Consider the following 15,273-nt stretch of genomic DNA (forward strand, 5'->3'; position numbering starts at 1 on the left):
GGAAGTGGGTGGTGGTGTTTAGTTGCTAAGTAGTGTCCAACTCTTGTGATCCCATGAACTGCAGCCCACCAGGCTCCTCTGTCCATGGGGTTTCCCAGGCAAGAGTACTGGAGTGGGTTGCTATTTCCTTCTCTAGGGCATCTCCCCAACCCAGGGATCAAACCTGGGTCTCTTGCATTGCAGGCAGATATTTTTTTTTTTTTTTACCAGACTTTGTCATGAGGGAAGCCCAAAAGGAAAATAGGGTAGTAATAAATCCTTATAGTAAATAAGAAGTCAAAATAAATAAAGAGCAGCATATGTGTATTACTGACATAATTGGATATGAGATAGAACTAGAAAGTAAGCATCCTGAAGACAGGATTTTCTCTTAATCTTGTTCTTTGCTGTATCATAATATTATGAAAAACATATATATATAGATATACTACTTTGGTAAAATTTAAAAAAAAATTAAATAAAACCCACCAATTCTAAAATCATAGAAAGGCTGATTTTGTAAATACTATCTGAACATTGGTATCAGAAAAGCAACTACATTGGCACCTTAATAGTATTATCAAGGTGATTTTTATTACCAATTGTTCAATACTGTATTTTAGCTAAAATTATGGAAGAAAATAAATCAGAAAAATATAAACAAAAATTATTCCAAAGAAAAACAAAGGAATCTTACAGTATTTTCTCAGTCAACTAAGGCAGAGAAATTCTGATGAGTCATTTAGTTCTCTAAGGAACCCTCATTTATTAACACAGATATCCTTCATTGAGACATAGCATACAGCTGAACTGGCAGTGAAAAACATCAAAGCTTACTTCTGAAGGTTTGGCTACATCTTTTTCGTCCACATATTTTGCCCATGGTCCCAAGAAACCATCAATATTAGATGCATCATTTTCTTTAAATTTTTTCCTCTTTTCTATTTTCTTCTGACCAGTTTCAAACACAGTTAAACCTACATTAAAAAAAAAAAAGATCACAAATATGGGTATTTTCTAAAGAGATTTACACACACACACACACATTTTCACAGATTTATTTAAAACACAAAATAAAACCTATATGAATCCAGACATATGGACTCATGCTATATATAGAGAGACGCAATCTTCTGGGCAAAGCAGCTTTCTACTGCTTTAACTGCAGTATTTTCCAAGTTCTAATATATGTGAAAAAAGAGTCAGCTATGTAATCCTGCCATGGTACACAATCTTTTTAATTAATCACAGACCTTTATCAGTAGATTTTACCACTTTCTGAAAGAAACAGCAATTTAATAATGTTAAGTAATGAAAAATTTACCTCTGAAAGCAAGAATAAACAAATTTATCATTTAAAGCCAAATTAGATAAAATTTCATTAATAACTATTCCTTGCTTCACTTGCTTCGCTATACTATAATGCAACAATATAAAGAAGGTTTCACAAGAATCTGTATTTCTTCCAAGTGAACTCAATCTAAACTGGACCTCTGATATCATATATCTTAACAGGAAGAAAAGAGGATGTTTCTAGTTGGGATTCTCATTTGATCAGTACAAAGTGGCATGCTGTGTGTAGTCATTAAATTGGAAAAAGAAAGGTTTACCAGAGCCATGGTCAAAATTTCACTGTTAACTGAGAATCTAGCTACATAAAGATGTAACTTGTAGAGGTCTAACAAAGAGAAAAACTTACCTGTATTAATTCAAATCAGTTTCCCTTAGGCTGTGTTATAACAAAAGGTTGTTAAAATCCTACTTTTACAATAATCTAGCTCATAAACCAAAGGCAGCTTGATCATATAGGCTATAGAGTTACTAAGTGCCTTCATACAAACAGCATATTCTTTTTCTATCCAACATTTTATGGATAAGATTCCAAGGGGCTGATGAGCTTTGTGGCAAGTTAACATTTAGAGTATGACGCTTTGTCTTAAAATATGTACAAAATGAACACAGGCACAAACATATGTTTTAAAACACATATTCAAACTCAGCTTCAAAGCAACCCTTAAAGGCAATTTCCACAGATATGCACAATGATATTTTTTTCTGCTCTGTTAAAATGGAGTTTTACATTAGTGTTGAGAAATAAATTGCTAAAATTAGGTATACATTCATTTCCATTTCTTAAATGATTTCTACAGTGTTGGCACTGTGCCAAGAACTCACCCTCCCTGCCATAAGTATGACTACCTTTTTTTCCCTACAAGGCTGCACACCTAGTAAGGAGCAAAAGCAAGCTCTAAACTAACTATATTAAATACATTGCTCTAAACTATATCACTCTACTGTCTCAAGTTTAAAAAAATCAGGAGCTAAATTAAATGCTAGTTCTTTCCCTACTCCAAAGTCAACTTACAAACAATAAGTATAGTTATGTATATTTGACATTAAATATTTCAAATAAATTACCTTGATTTTTTTCAGCTTCTTCTACAGAACCAATATACTTAGTAGACACTTGATGATTATCTAATGAAGGGTCCAGTGCATAACCTGAAAGGAAAAAAGTACAAATTACTGACTCCATTTTTTTTTCCATTTACAATTCATTTTAATTCTATGCATATTTACTCATTTTACATTTTCCTTCCCAAGATGTTGAAAATAGCTTCTTTTGTCTGTCTTCTTGTGACTTTATTTCTTCCTTATTTTCTGAAAATGTCACAGCTCCTTTTATCATCAAGATGTACATAACAATAATTCTATCAGAAGCAAACCAAATTTTCAATTGTAAAGTTGCCTATGAGAGGCAAAGCTGCTCAAGATAATTTTAAAGGTCTTCATTATGTCGGATCTTTCTGCGCTTATCTCCAAAAGTGTTATCACTTTATCACATTCAACTGTCCACTCATACTCTGAGGACCAATTCTTCTTCGTGGGTCATGCTTCTATTCAGAATCATTAACCCAAAGGAACAGGCTGGGAAGCCAAGAGGAAAAGGAAGAATAGGACAAAAGAATTCACACAAACCACTGAGAGACTAAGAACTCAGAGAAACACCAAAAAAGGGAGCTAAAAACAAAACAGTAGCGTAAGTGAGTGGGATGATACAATAAGAGAGACTACCTTCCCAGATAAGGAATAAAGGTGGCTGTGATAAACTAAATAAAATAATACACTTAGATTGTAACACTGCTACAACCATTTAAAAATGGGAAGAAACGTAGGATTAATGTTCGTTCTATATCCCAGCAGAGTTACAGAGTGATAAGTATAACACAGGTAATGCTGAATTCCTGGGCCATCTCCTTCATGTCTCATAGGTAACCCTAGTACAAGGTATCAGGAAGGTTTGTTCCCTGGTACTAAGCAAATCAGAGAAGGTAACAGAAAGGTCTGTAGCTTTACATTACATATACAAGAGTGAGAGGAAACAAGTAGACAGGAATTACTACCTGGAGCTAGACAAGAATTTTTCATGAAAAAATGATAAAACTTTAAAATTAACACAAGTTATACTTGCTTAGTATCTGGAGGGGGGGAAAAAAGACTGCTAAACCTGAGGCTGGTTAACTTGTTTACTAATTTAAGTTCAAATAAATGGTTCTCAGTTCTAAAATTTTCTTAAGACCATACATTTCTTAGTTTGCAAGGGCTACTCCTTTTATTCCAGGCTGCCTAAAATGGTATACCCCACATTCACTTTTTATGTCTTTAACTCACTAAATAGTTCATTCTGTGTCCTAGCCCACTCTCTCTTGATGGAAGAGGCAAAAAAAATACCAGCTATTTTCTTCCCCCAAATAAGCTATTTCTGAATCTAGGTCTAAAGCCAACTGAACTGCTCTAAATGCTTACTCTTGCTATAGGATAGCTTAAGAAAAGTATGTATCAGTATAAACTCTGTAGGGATCTGCACTGACTTTTTACTTGTTTTATTTCGTTTTAAAGATTTAAGCTATCTAAGCTACTGCTTAAGGCCCTTCTTTCTAAAGTCTTAAAAAATATGCAAAATCTTTATAAGTTTGTTTTATTGTAGGCTAGGATATAATAAATTCATGATGCAACAGGGTGGGTTTTTATGCACTGCACATATATTTTAGGTTACATGGAATCCCTTATATATAAGCAATGGGTACAGTGCATTTATTTTGTGGAATTGGAAGTGTCATTGAACTCTGTTTGGAGATTTTAGAGGTATAAAATCTTTTGCTATGAATTTTGTCACCTGTTAAGTCCATTATAACCCTGGCATGGTGAAATATAATTTAATATATGACAATCTTTTTACAACCAGTTTCCAAGAATATATTATGGATAAATAACTAAGACTATTTGTACTAAACCTCTAAACTAATTCAGTGAATCAGTTTACATCACTCTTTAAAAACTAGGAAAAAAAAACCCTTTCCAACATTAGAATAAATATGTAAACTGAGATAAAACCAATCAGTGGGTATTACATAGCTCTTAAAAATAGTAAGCTTTGAGATTATAAAGTAACACTGAAAAATTTTTATGACAGAATATTGATTTTTAAAAAAGCAAGCTGCAAAATTTTCAGTTTAGAAGGATTATAGCTCTATAATACAAATATGTATAATAAAAAAGACTTGAAGGAATAAATTTCACTAAAAGTAGACATATTAGTATAATAGGATTATAGGTAACCTTTTTTTCCCTCTTTCCTAAATGTTTGAAATTTATGTTATTTTTTAGTGAAAACAACTATTATTAAAAAGCATCACTGCATACATAATATTTCACATGATACTGCTTTCTTAACTTTTGTGGGGCCCTCCCTTAAAGTAATGGAAGTTAATGGCAGATAGGACAGAAAAAGATTACAACTACAATGGGCATAAAAACATTCTCAGTTACTTTGCTTAACCACTCTACCAAAAAGTTCTTCAAAGCAGAAGGTAATCAATGTATCTCTCAATCTATAGATGTAGATTATAGGAAGAGATAGAAAACGTGCCACCAAATATGAACAAATCTGATATAAGTGACCAGACTTCTGTTCTGTGGAACCAACAACAAGGACATTATTATAAAGACCATCTTCTTTCAGAGGTGATTCCCAGCTTTGTATGCACATTAAGTTGTAGCCATTCCATTTCTTGACATCCCTCAGTAATCAACAGAAAACTTTTCAGAGAGATTTGAGAAAGACAGTGAAGTCAACCAGTACATAAGAAAATAAAAATATAACTCTTAAGACTCTTTCCTTCTTTAGTCACTAAGTCATGTCCAACTCTTGTGACCCCCATGGCCTGCAGCCTGCCAGGCTCCTCTGTCCATGGGATTCTCCAGGCAAGAATACTCTTCACTCTATTCTGTTATTAACCAACTTCAACAGCAATCTGCATATTACAGTCATTCAGTATGAAGTGCTATCAAAAAACAGAAAACATTCTGTTTTTAAGATCACAGAATATTTCTAGTATTCAGAATCAGAGCAGGTTTAGAATGACAGCTAAAAATACTAGTGCACCTTCCCATTGCTATATTTACAGATATGTATAAGAAAACACACTACCCTCTTAAGGCATCCAGATTAATAAATTTAAAAAGTCAGAAGATAAAATTGATTATTACACACACACACACACATCATTTCTAATAAGGTTTAACTTGAACTCTCTTATCACCTTACCATAAGTGGCAAAAGTTCTTCTTTGCTGTTCAAACATAAAATCATTGATATGGGCTGGTTCAGCATATCCAGAAAGCATATTTCTAGGGGCAGCCATTTGCTGGGTTCTGAAGGGATTTTCTGGTCCAAACTGCAATGTTATGAGGAAAGAAACAATAAAAAACATTCTCAATAGAATGAGTAGAATTATTGCACAGTATATTTTCAACTCTGAATTATCAGGGGCCGTTAACCTATTTGGGGACTTGCTCACCTCACATGATTCAGGGCAACCAGTTAGCGGCTTGTTAGCACTGTTTGTCAGCCACTAGCACAGGACAGGAATCAGCTCACTCTATATGCAGCTATTTAAGTTTAAATTAATTAAAATATTCAGTTCTACAGTCATTCTAGTCATATTCACGAGCCCAACAGCCACATACAATTATTGATTACTACATTTTCACCATTTCAGGAAGTTCTATTTGACAGTGTTGCTCCAGATAATTGAGACTCACTATAGTTTTGTCTAAACCATGATTTGGGGATTTTTGGAGTGGTGATGTAATTAAAAAAACACATGTTTCTCAGCTACTTGATTATGAGTTTCTCAAAGGTGCAGACTTAGAACCCTCATACTTTTCATACTGCCTGGCATATAGAAAGCACTAACGAAGGAAAGATTAATCAGAATCTGACTGGGGGAAGAAGACAGGAAATAGACAATAAAAGTAAACTGCTTGAAAAAGTCCCTAGGAAAAGACATTACAAATGTATATACAACTTCTCTACTCTGAAAAGTCACACTATGAATGTCTGAAAGTTACATAAAATAGTGCCATTATTACCTATTTGTTTCCAATGTTTTGAGTTCCAGAATGGCTTTCCAAATGTTATTTAATTTGATGTGTACACAAATTCCGGAAAGTTAGAGAGGTATTCTCTTTCTCATGTTAGAAATGAAAAAAAAGTCAAGATGACATATCTTACCTGCCCAGAGTCAATAATTTGCTTAATGGTATTAAAAAAGGTATTAGGAAAGTTCAGTTCTTTTCAGTTTTAAAATAAAGAATAAAATTAACTTCCTACTTTGGAAACAGTAGAACTATACAGGTCAACTGTTATGATGTTAGAACTGTCATGATGTTAGAAAGATTCTGATGTTAAAACATCTTTAGGTCACTACCATTAGAAACCACCTTTTCCATTATACACTTCTAGAGCCATAAATATAAACTACTGACCTTTTCTTAACCAGAATGCTGTCTTCTCTATGTATCAACATTATACTATGCACACAAGTCTGAATTTAAAAGTTAGATTTGCTTTATAATTTTTTCTGCTTTAGAAGAAAATAAATTACTATAATATTCCTTTCTATTGACAGCTTCCATTTCTAGGTTTAAAATGATTCAATCTTAAGATATCTAATTTATAGATAAAGATTTTATTACTATTTATTCTAAATTAAAATGTAGAACAGGACAAGACTTTGCAGCCCATGTTACTTCTTCCTGTGCTGATAGGTGGAAATGCAGGGGAAAAAAAAATCAAGATTGCTGAATGCTGGAAGTTACAGTTAACTTCATTCAGTTATTAAATTTATTACAAAAATAAGAACATTCATAAAATTAAAGATAATAAAACAACTTAAGTTTTCCAGATGATCTAATTGCTACAGTCAGTTAACATCTGCAAAGCAGCATGTGGTATTTCTGGGGATAAAAAAATTCTAAAACAATAATAATCTCCATTGCCCATATCATTACTACTATCACATATAATTAATTACCAATCATTATGCTTGTAACTTCTGATTTGAAAAAGCAAAGTACATTTCCATAGTCTAATTTTATTAAGATTTTACAAAAAGAGAATAATTCTTCTACAGGTCATACATGTCAAACTATCTTTTACAGAAAAATTCTCAGTGTTAAGAACTATGATTTCCATAAGAATATAGATCCATATATTCCAGTAAAGTATATCTTGTGGTGTGTGTACTATTTTTTTTTTATCAAGCCATTTTATTGAGGGGCTTCAAGGGAGGGTTGAAAGGCTGGAAGAACAATGAGATCTGACGTCCTACTCCTGGCTGGGATATGCCCAACTTCATAGCCACTGAAAGCTGTGGTGCTGTTCTTAACACAGTCTGAAAATTTAAATGTGCTTGGGACTTTATAAATATCTAAGCTGTGACAACAACAACGACAGAATCTTCCACTGATACAGGCAGCTGCCTGGGGTAGGATTCATCTACTTCTAGCTCTCCTTAACTTTCTGGTTACTGGCAGCTATCAGAGCTGACCTCAAAGATATTGAATGTCAACAGAGGAAGGCAGAGAATGTTATCCAGCAGGGCTCAGCTCTTACCAATTATTCTCCCAGAGGTTCCTGGTCTGTGTGAATATGCAAGTCTTAATTCTTGGTTAGCCATTAAAAAATAAAACAATGCCTATTTTAAAAGATAAAAAAATGATTTCTAAATGCTTCTTTTCAGTTTTTGGTAGTTAACTAAGTTTAAGTGTAAATTTACATTCAAATGATTTTTAAAAATATTCAAGTTAATTAGGTATGAGTATTCAATAGTTTTCAGCTCAGATAATACTGAAGTACACTGTTCAGTTCAGTTGCTCAGTTGTGCCCGACTCTTTGTGACCCCATGGACTATATATATAGCACACCAGGCTTCCCGGTCCTTCATTATCTCCCAGAGTTTGCTCAAACTCATGTCCATCATGTCAGTGATGCCATCCAACCATCTCATCCTCTGTTGCTCCCTTCTCCTCCTGGCCTCAATCTTTCCCAGCATCAGTACAGAAGTACATGGTAGTCAATTGCAATTGTAAATCTCCCATGTAAAATGTACATATTTAAATATTAATTCAGACATTGCACCAAAAAAGAAAATGTTTCTGAGGTAAGCAAGCTTTCATCTGCGTGAAGCAGTGCTTTATTTATAAACTCAGGAGAAAAGCATTTTTAATTTAAGGCATTAGTTGATAAATCTAAGAGACCATGTATTATAAGGCAGTGGTTCTCACGTCTTTAGCAGGCAGAGTACTTGAGGGGTGATGCCTTAGTAGCATGCAGCTTCCCAGGTGGTGCTAGAGGTGAAGAACCCACGTGCCAATGCAGAAGACTAAGAGGCACACATTCAATCCCTGGGTCGGGAAGATGCCCTGGAGGAGGGCATGGCAACCCACTCCAGTATTCTTGCCTGGTGAATCTCATGGACAGAGGAGCCTGGAGGGTTATGGTCCATAGGGTCACAAAGAGTTGGACACGACTAAAGCGACTTAGCACGCATGCCTTAGGAGTATATCATAACATCACAGGAATTAAGAAATTTCATTAAGTAAAAATTGACTATATGAAATAAAACCGTAAGTTCACAGATAGGGAAAAAAACCCTAAGTTATTGAACAAGTAATTATTCTTAGATTGTTGCTAAGTTTTTCATGAATATTTATTGCAGTAATCAATGTATAAAACATTTTAAAACAATTTTAAGATGAGAAGAGTATATGATTATTTTCTATAATTTTGGAAAAGCTCACCGCAATTCAATTTTATTTGCAGAATACCTCAATCTTGTAAGACATAAGCACAGTTTAAATATTATGATAGCACATTTTATTAGTGGTTTTATGACCTTGAACCTCAGTTTCCTTATCTGTAAAATAAAAGTTCTCATCTATCTGACTTCTGAAGTCCATTCTAACATTAATATTTACAGCAGCCCTTCTTAAAGGCGTAAACAGAAGCCTTAAACAGATCTTAAACAGTAACTGGCACTTCCCCCCTCTAAACTTTTATATTTCTCCTATTCTTAAAAGTAGTGTTATTTTAAGGAGTATGAAATTCTCTCTGAGGCTTATGGGCTTTATATGCGTCTAGAGAAGCTAATAAATATACTTTTCTCTAAGTGGGTCCAAAATAAAATAGCAATTCATTAATTTATAATAGTCAAAACTGCAAACTACACTGTGGCCTTCTAAATGGTTGCATAGTCATGGAGTGATTGTTAAGAATGATCAAATCCCCAAATATGGCACCTGCAGGCAGTATAATCCCACAGTTAAATCCTCACTCTAAAATAGGGATACAGATCGGGATGGGGAATACGTGTAACTCTATGGCTGATTCATATCAATGTATGACAAAATCCACTGAAAAATAAAATAAAATAAAATAAAATAGGCATACATAAGGTCGTAGAGAGGGCTAAAGGAGATAAGGCATACAAATCCTTCAGGGTGGTACCTGCCATAGAGTACCAAGTGGTTGTTTTATTTCATTAGTCTCCATCCCTTCTCTTTTCCATCATGCAAACCTTTAAAATAAATCTTCCTAAAAACTCATCTATTAAATCAAGACCAAACTCGCTACCTTGGCCCCCAGAGCCTGTGCAATACATCTGTACAAAGTGCTATTCTAGCCTTAGCCTGTTCTCCCCTACTAATCGTGACTAAAACACTACTGTTCTTTCTATTTTGTGATTTGGCTCATGCTGTTCCCTTTTGCCTAGAACCTTTCCTCTAAAGGCCTACCTAGCCATCAATGTCAATAATATTAACATAAATAATAATAAAGGCTATAATTTATTAAGTGCTTATTATTCTGTGCCAGAGAGTTTCCTAAGCACAACATATATTATCTCATTTGTATTTATAATTTAGTAAACAGAAATAATCTTCATTTTACCTATGGAAAAAAAATAAGGTAATTTAAGATCACAAAAGAGCTAATAAGTGGTCTGTGTAGCCCCACGTCTCATGTTGTTAACGTGGACTGTATTGCTCATTAAAAAAAAAAAATTGCTAGTTGCACATGCCTTCATGAAACTCTGTCTTTACAACCAAATGCAAACTCTCCTTAAACTTGAGTAATGCTTTAGAGGCACTATAGAAAATAGTCTGGTCTCTTTTTTTTCTTAAAAACAAAACAAAAAAACACGTGGCGTATCCTCTCTGGTAAACACTAGCATGAACAGAGGGATTAAATCTTGTTTCTAATGATGGATTTTCAAATCATGAGAACTTGAATTTCATCCAGGAAAGCTCTGGTAACACTTTCCAGACTTCGGCAAGTTATTCAGACTCTAGTCAAAAAGTTCAAAGTCGGTAATTTATGTCACAGACAATTCCCTTGTTAAACTGTAATTTTTCTTCACTTTTCAGCCTCATCACTCTTTTCTTAAATTGTAGACAATAAGCATTGAAATGTTCCTAACATAAACCAGTTGATACATCTAATGTGAGGTTCCCTAACATAGGGTGGGGGAGAACAAAAAATTAAAGGACTGATAACCCCAAAACAAGAATGATAAACCTAGTGTCTTGCCAATAGCATCTCCAATTTTTTGACCATTTGAATTTTTCTTGAAAGTTTTGAAAAATAATCACACAGCAACATGTTAGGTTATGCACAGGATCTAAAAATTTAAGAAAAACAGGCTTTATAGAAAATACACTAACATAAGAATGTCACACATCATGTCACTTTCAAATTTTCTCATTTTCTGAATTCAGTGGCTTAAACTGAAGTACTTTACATTAAAAAAATATATATACATAATAAAAACATATATATACTACCTCTTTAAAGCATCAGCTAAAATAGTGCCAAGAGCTAGAAAACAGTCTATGATTTAACAGGTGATAAGGATTTAAGAAATAATGGAATAAAATAAAATTGTACCACTCTCAAGAGCATGAGAATGAGATTTTTGCTTCTTGTACACTTAAGAGAACAGCCTGAGCACCAGCACTGACATGCTTGGCTGCACTATACGGAGCCACTGCCAAATTTTAAGTGACTATGGAAACCTAAGCAGGCAAAAATTACATGAAATAGCTTATCAAAAAAAAAAAAAAAGGGCAATGACTATATGCCAAAAAATGAAAAAAGTACTTCTTTCTCCACCAGGATCCAATAAGATACAGCTCCTCATCTCCATCTTTAAAGTGCTCTGAAAGGTCCTGCTACTGAACTGGTATTATTATTACTTTTGATAATGATCTTTTTCTGACATCTGTATTTTATCAATCAAGCATTCTTTTCTCCTTTTCAAAGGCTAAATATCTAGAAATCTAATCTTTTCTACAAAGGGTTTCTGACAATTTTCACTGTTTCTGTTTTTTTTTTCTTCAGCTTTTTTAGTGCTTCCATCACCATTTATCATCAAGAAAAAGAATTCATAAGATGTCTGACTCAAAGCAAGCAATCAACAGTGTGGCTATTTTTGAGCCATGACCACGTCAGCATGGCATCTCTTTTTACTGTTTAACACAGCAGCATTTGTCACTAGATGTTTCATAATATACTATGCATTAATGATGCTAATCAACCAAAAATTTTTCCCTCATGGTTAACTTGTAACACTCCCTTATCAACACTGAGAGGAAGATGTTAACTAAGTCTGCATCTAAGAATTAGATATATTCTTACAAAAGTGTACTATTTAACTTTTGGAGAATAGAAGGATGTATTTTCCTTTCTTTTTTTAATTGAGATATAAGTAACATATAACAGGAGATATTTTCTGACAGTTTAAACGGTGTACTTTCATGAGAAAACTTTGAAAAATTCACCAACTGTTTATCTACCTATGTATGGGCTTCCCAGGTGGCTCAGTGGTAAAGAATCCACCTGCCAAGTAGGAGATGTGGGTTCAATCCCTAGGTCAGGGATCCCCTGGACAAAGAAATGGCAACCCACTCTAGTATTACGCCTGGGAAAAACCAAAGGACAGAGGGCCTAGTGGGCTATAGTCCATGGGGTCACAAAAGAGTTGGTTTAGCAACTAAAACAACAGTTTAAATACTTCAGCAAAATACACCCTTAATCTAATACATGTTCTTACCTCAGGAGCAAACATGGTCTCATAGGTAGGATTATACTGAACCTCTTTGATGGCCGGGTCAAGGTGAACTCCAGTCTCCAAATCTTCCTATAAGAACACCAAGTGAACATTAAAGATATGACAAGTAATTACTATATTTTATAAATTACATTAAGGTCACACTAGCCATCTTAACACCAATTCTATGAAGATTACACTAGTACTTATGATACTAGTGATACTAGTCACTTATGATACTTTATGATTAATCACTCTAACAATCAAAGGCTAATAAAAGTATATAATGTAAACAGTTATAGGGGTTAGAATGCATAACAAAAAGTTTTTCCTTCCAAAGCACTGACCATCTCATCTGAACAAATTAAAATTTCTAAGTAAGTCAACACCACTCAAAGCCTTAAAGTAAGAGAGTCCAAAAGAGAGTCCTTTTTTATTAACTCAAAAGGTCTGATCTTCTGGCTCCAAATTCTAGAGAAGCACGCCTTCTTCATTCAGCACACCTTATTAGATATGTACCTGGATGGACTTGGTTAGGGGCTGCAGAGGAAACAGAAGGGAATGACAGGGCCCAAAACTTCTAAATCTAATCATCTATGCGTTATTATCTATGTCAACTCTTAAATTCATCCCCCAACTGAATGAACATAAAAATCTCATCTCCATCAGAGAATCACTGGTAGTCTATCGTGTGTAACCCCACCACATGAACAACTATAAATTATAATTTTCTAGCCTGGATCTCTTCCCTGAACTCTAGGGATTTATATATCTGAGCTTCAACACAACATCTTTTCTCCCAGGATGTCTAATAGATATTTCAAACTTAATATATCCAAAAAGGGAACCTCTGGTTTCTCCTTCCTCAATGACTCCTGCTGCTGCTGCTGTGAAGTCACTTCAGCTGTGTCCTACTCTGTGCGACCCCTTAGACGGCAGCCCACCAGGCTCCCCTGTCCCTGGGATTCTCCAGGCAAGAACACTGGAGTGGGTTGCCATTTCCTTCTCCAATGCATGAAAGTGAAGTCGCTCAGTCGTGTCTGACTCTTAGCGACCCCTGGAGTGCAGCCTACCAGGCTCCTCCATTCATGGGATTTTCCAGGCAAGAGTACTGGAGGGGGTTGCCATTGCCTCCTCCGGGTGACTCCTAGCCTTTTCTAAATGAACCGTAATTCTACCCTTACATCTGTTCAGGTGAAAATTGTCAGAGTTAGCCTTGGCTCCTTTCTTTCACATTGTACATCCAACCCATCAGCAAACCCTCTATCTTCTCTGGATACCCAGAGTTCACCCACTTTTCCAAGTCCTCTTTCACTATCACCTCAGTCCAACTTATCTTCTTGCACCTGGATTATTGTAATACCCTCTGAACTAGTCCCTGCTTCTGCCCTTGTCCACCCACATCTCACTCCATAAGGTGTGGAGTGTGACACCTTATGTGTGAGTCTTTTAAAATATTAGTCAGATTATGTTACTCTTTCACTCTTAAACCCTCTGGTAGCTTCTCCGCTTAGGGAAAGAGCTGAATGAAGGCCTGCAGGGCTCGTCACCAAGTTGTTCTCAGAAAGTATGGCTCCCAAGGGTAGTTTTTATAGGGCATTAATGTCTTCCTGGATTGTCCTGCCTCAAGCATTTACTATGAAAAATGTGCTATCGCTACATGTTTTATTTACATATCAAACAGGTTATAAACAACTGTCCTTTAATTTAATTAGGGTATTCAAGTTATAGTTTCAAATTTTTAAGGAAGTTATATATCATACATGATTTGCATTTCAGTAAAGCTGAAATTACAAAATTGCCATCATAAAATGAAAAAGTTTGAATCTAACTGGTTGAGAATTTACACTCCATGATCTGTCCTTTATCCTTACCAACTCTGTCTTCACCCAGCCTTGTGCTCACTTTACTCCAGACTTGCTGGCTCATTTGTTATTCCTGAAAGTCACCAAAAGCCAATCTTATTTCAGGGTCTCCGCACTTACTCTTCCCTCTTCTTGGAATGTTCTTTCTCTGGATAGCCACACGACTGTTCTCTCTCCTTTCAGGTCTCTGTGGTTTTTCTATTTTCCCTTTACCCTGCTTTATTTTTCTCCATTATATTTTTCACCACCTGACATATTTATTGTCTACGTCCCTCTATTAAAGTATAAGCTACAGAAGTTGGACTTTGTATACACAAATGTGTCCTTAGCCCCTGGAACTATCCCTAACACACCACCATCTTTATTCTGGCCTCTTGCTGATGTAGGATCCATCTGTCAACATAACGCAAAGATAATGCAAAGCAATACGGCAAATTTTGCAGGACAGGCAGGATGTCATGAAGTGGACAGTGATGCTGGAGAAGCAGTGTCACAGACAAAGGAAGATCTGGTAGGGTCAGACCAGTTAACGAGCAAAGGTAGAAGCCTGACAGGAAAAATAATACTATAGGCACAGTTATGGTTCCAAAATTTTGTCACTATTAAAACACCCTTCACTGAAGCAGACAACTTAGTTACTAGACTTCACAAAGATACACTCCGGTCTGACTCTCTTAAATGTTCTTCCTCTCTGTTTCAAAATCGTCTACCTTTTTATCTTATCCTTTCCCTTGACTTCAATCTCCACCCCTAATTTTTGTCTGCCGTCCTGAACACACCTGGCCTCTGGATCCACATACTTGACGGCCTGTTGAGATTCATTATATGGATATTTCACAGCATCAAACACTTCACTGTGTCCAAAACAGAAGGTACTCTCCCCTCAACGCTGCTGTCACACACTAACAGAGCAGGCAGAGTCTTGCTGATTCTCCCCAAAACACTTCTCCAGCAACCCTATTCTCAATCTCCATTCT

General features: G+C 35.3%; 1 protein-coding gene across 1 annotated transcript in view; it reads right to left on the reverse strand.

Annotated features, from left to right (window-relative positions):
• The window catches only part of CDC40 (cell division cycle 40), a 43,744-nt gene that overhangs the window by 19,607 nt on the left and 8,864 nt on the right, over positions 1-15,273 (reverse strand). The window contains exons 2-5 of the mRNA XM_065911347.1: positions 12,435-12,521; positions 5,588-5,717; positions 2,398-2,481; positions 817-956 (exon numbers count right to left, since the gene is read on the reverse strand). Coding sequence (XP_065767419.1) covers positions 817-956; positions 2,398-2,481; positions 5,588-5,717; positions 12,435-12,521 — 441 coding nt within the window. The remainder of the gene's footprint in view (positions 1-816; positions 957-2,397; positions 2,482-5,587; positions 5,718-12,434; positions 12,522-15,273) is intronic.

This window comes from Muntiacus reevesi, chromosome 19 (genome assembly GCF_963930625.1).
Source record: "Muntiacus reevesi chromosome 19, mMunRee1.1, whole genome shotgun sequence".
Taxonomy (NCBI): Eukaryota; Metazoa; Chordata; class Mammalia; order Artiodactyla; family Cervidae; genus Muntiacus; species Muntiacus reevesi.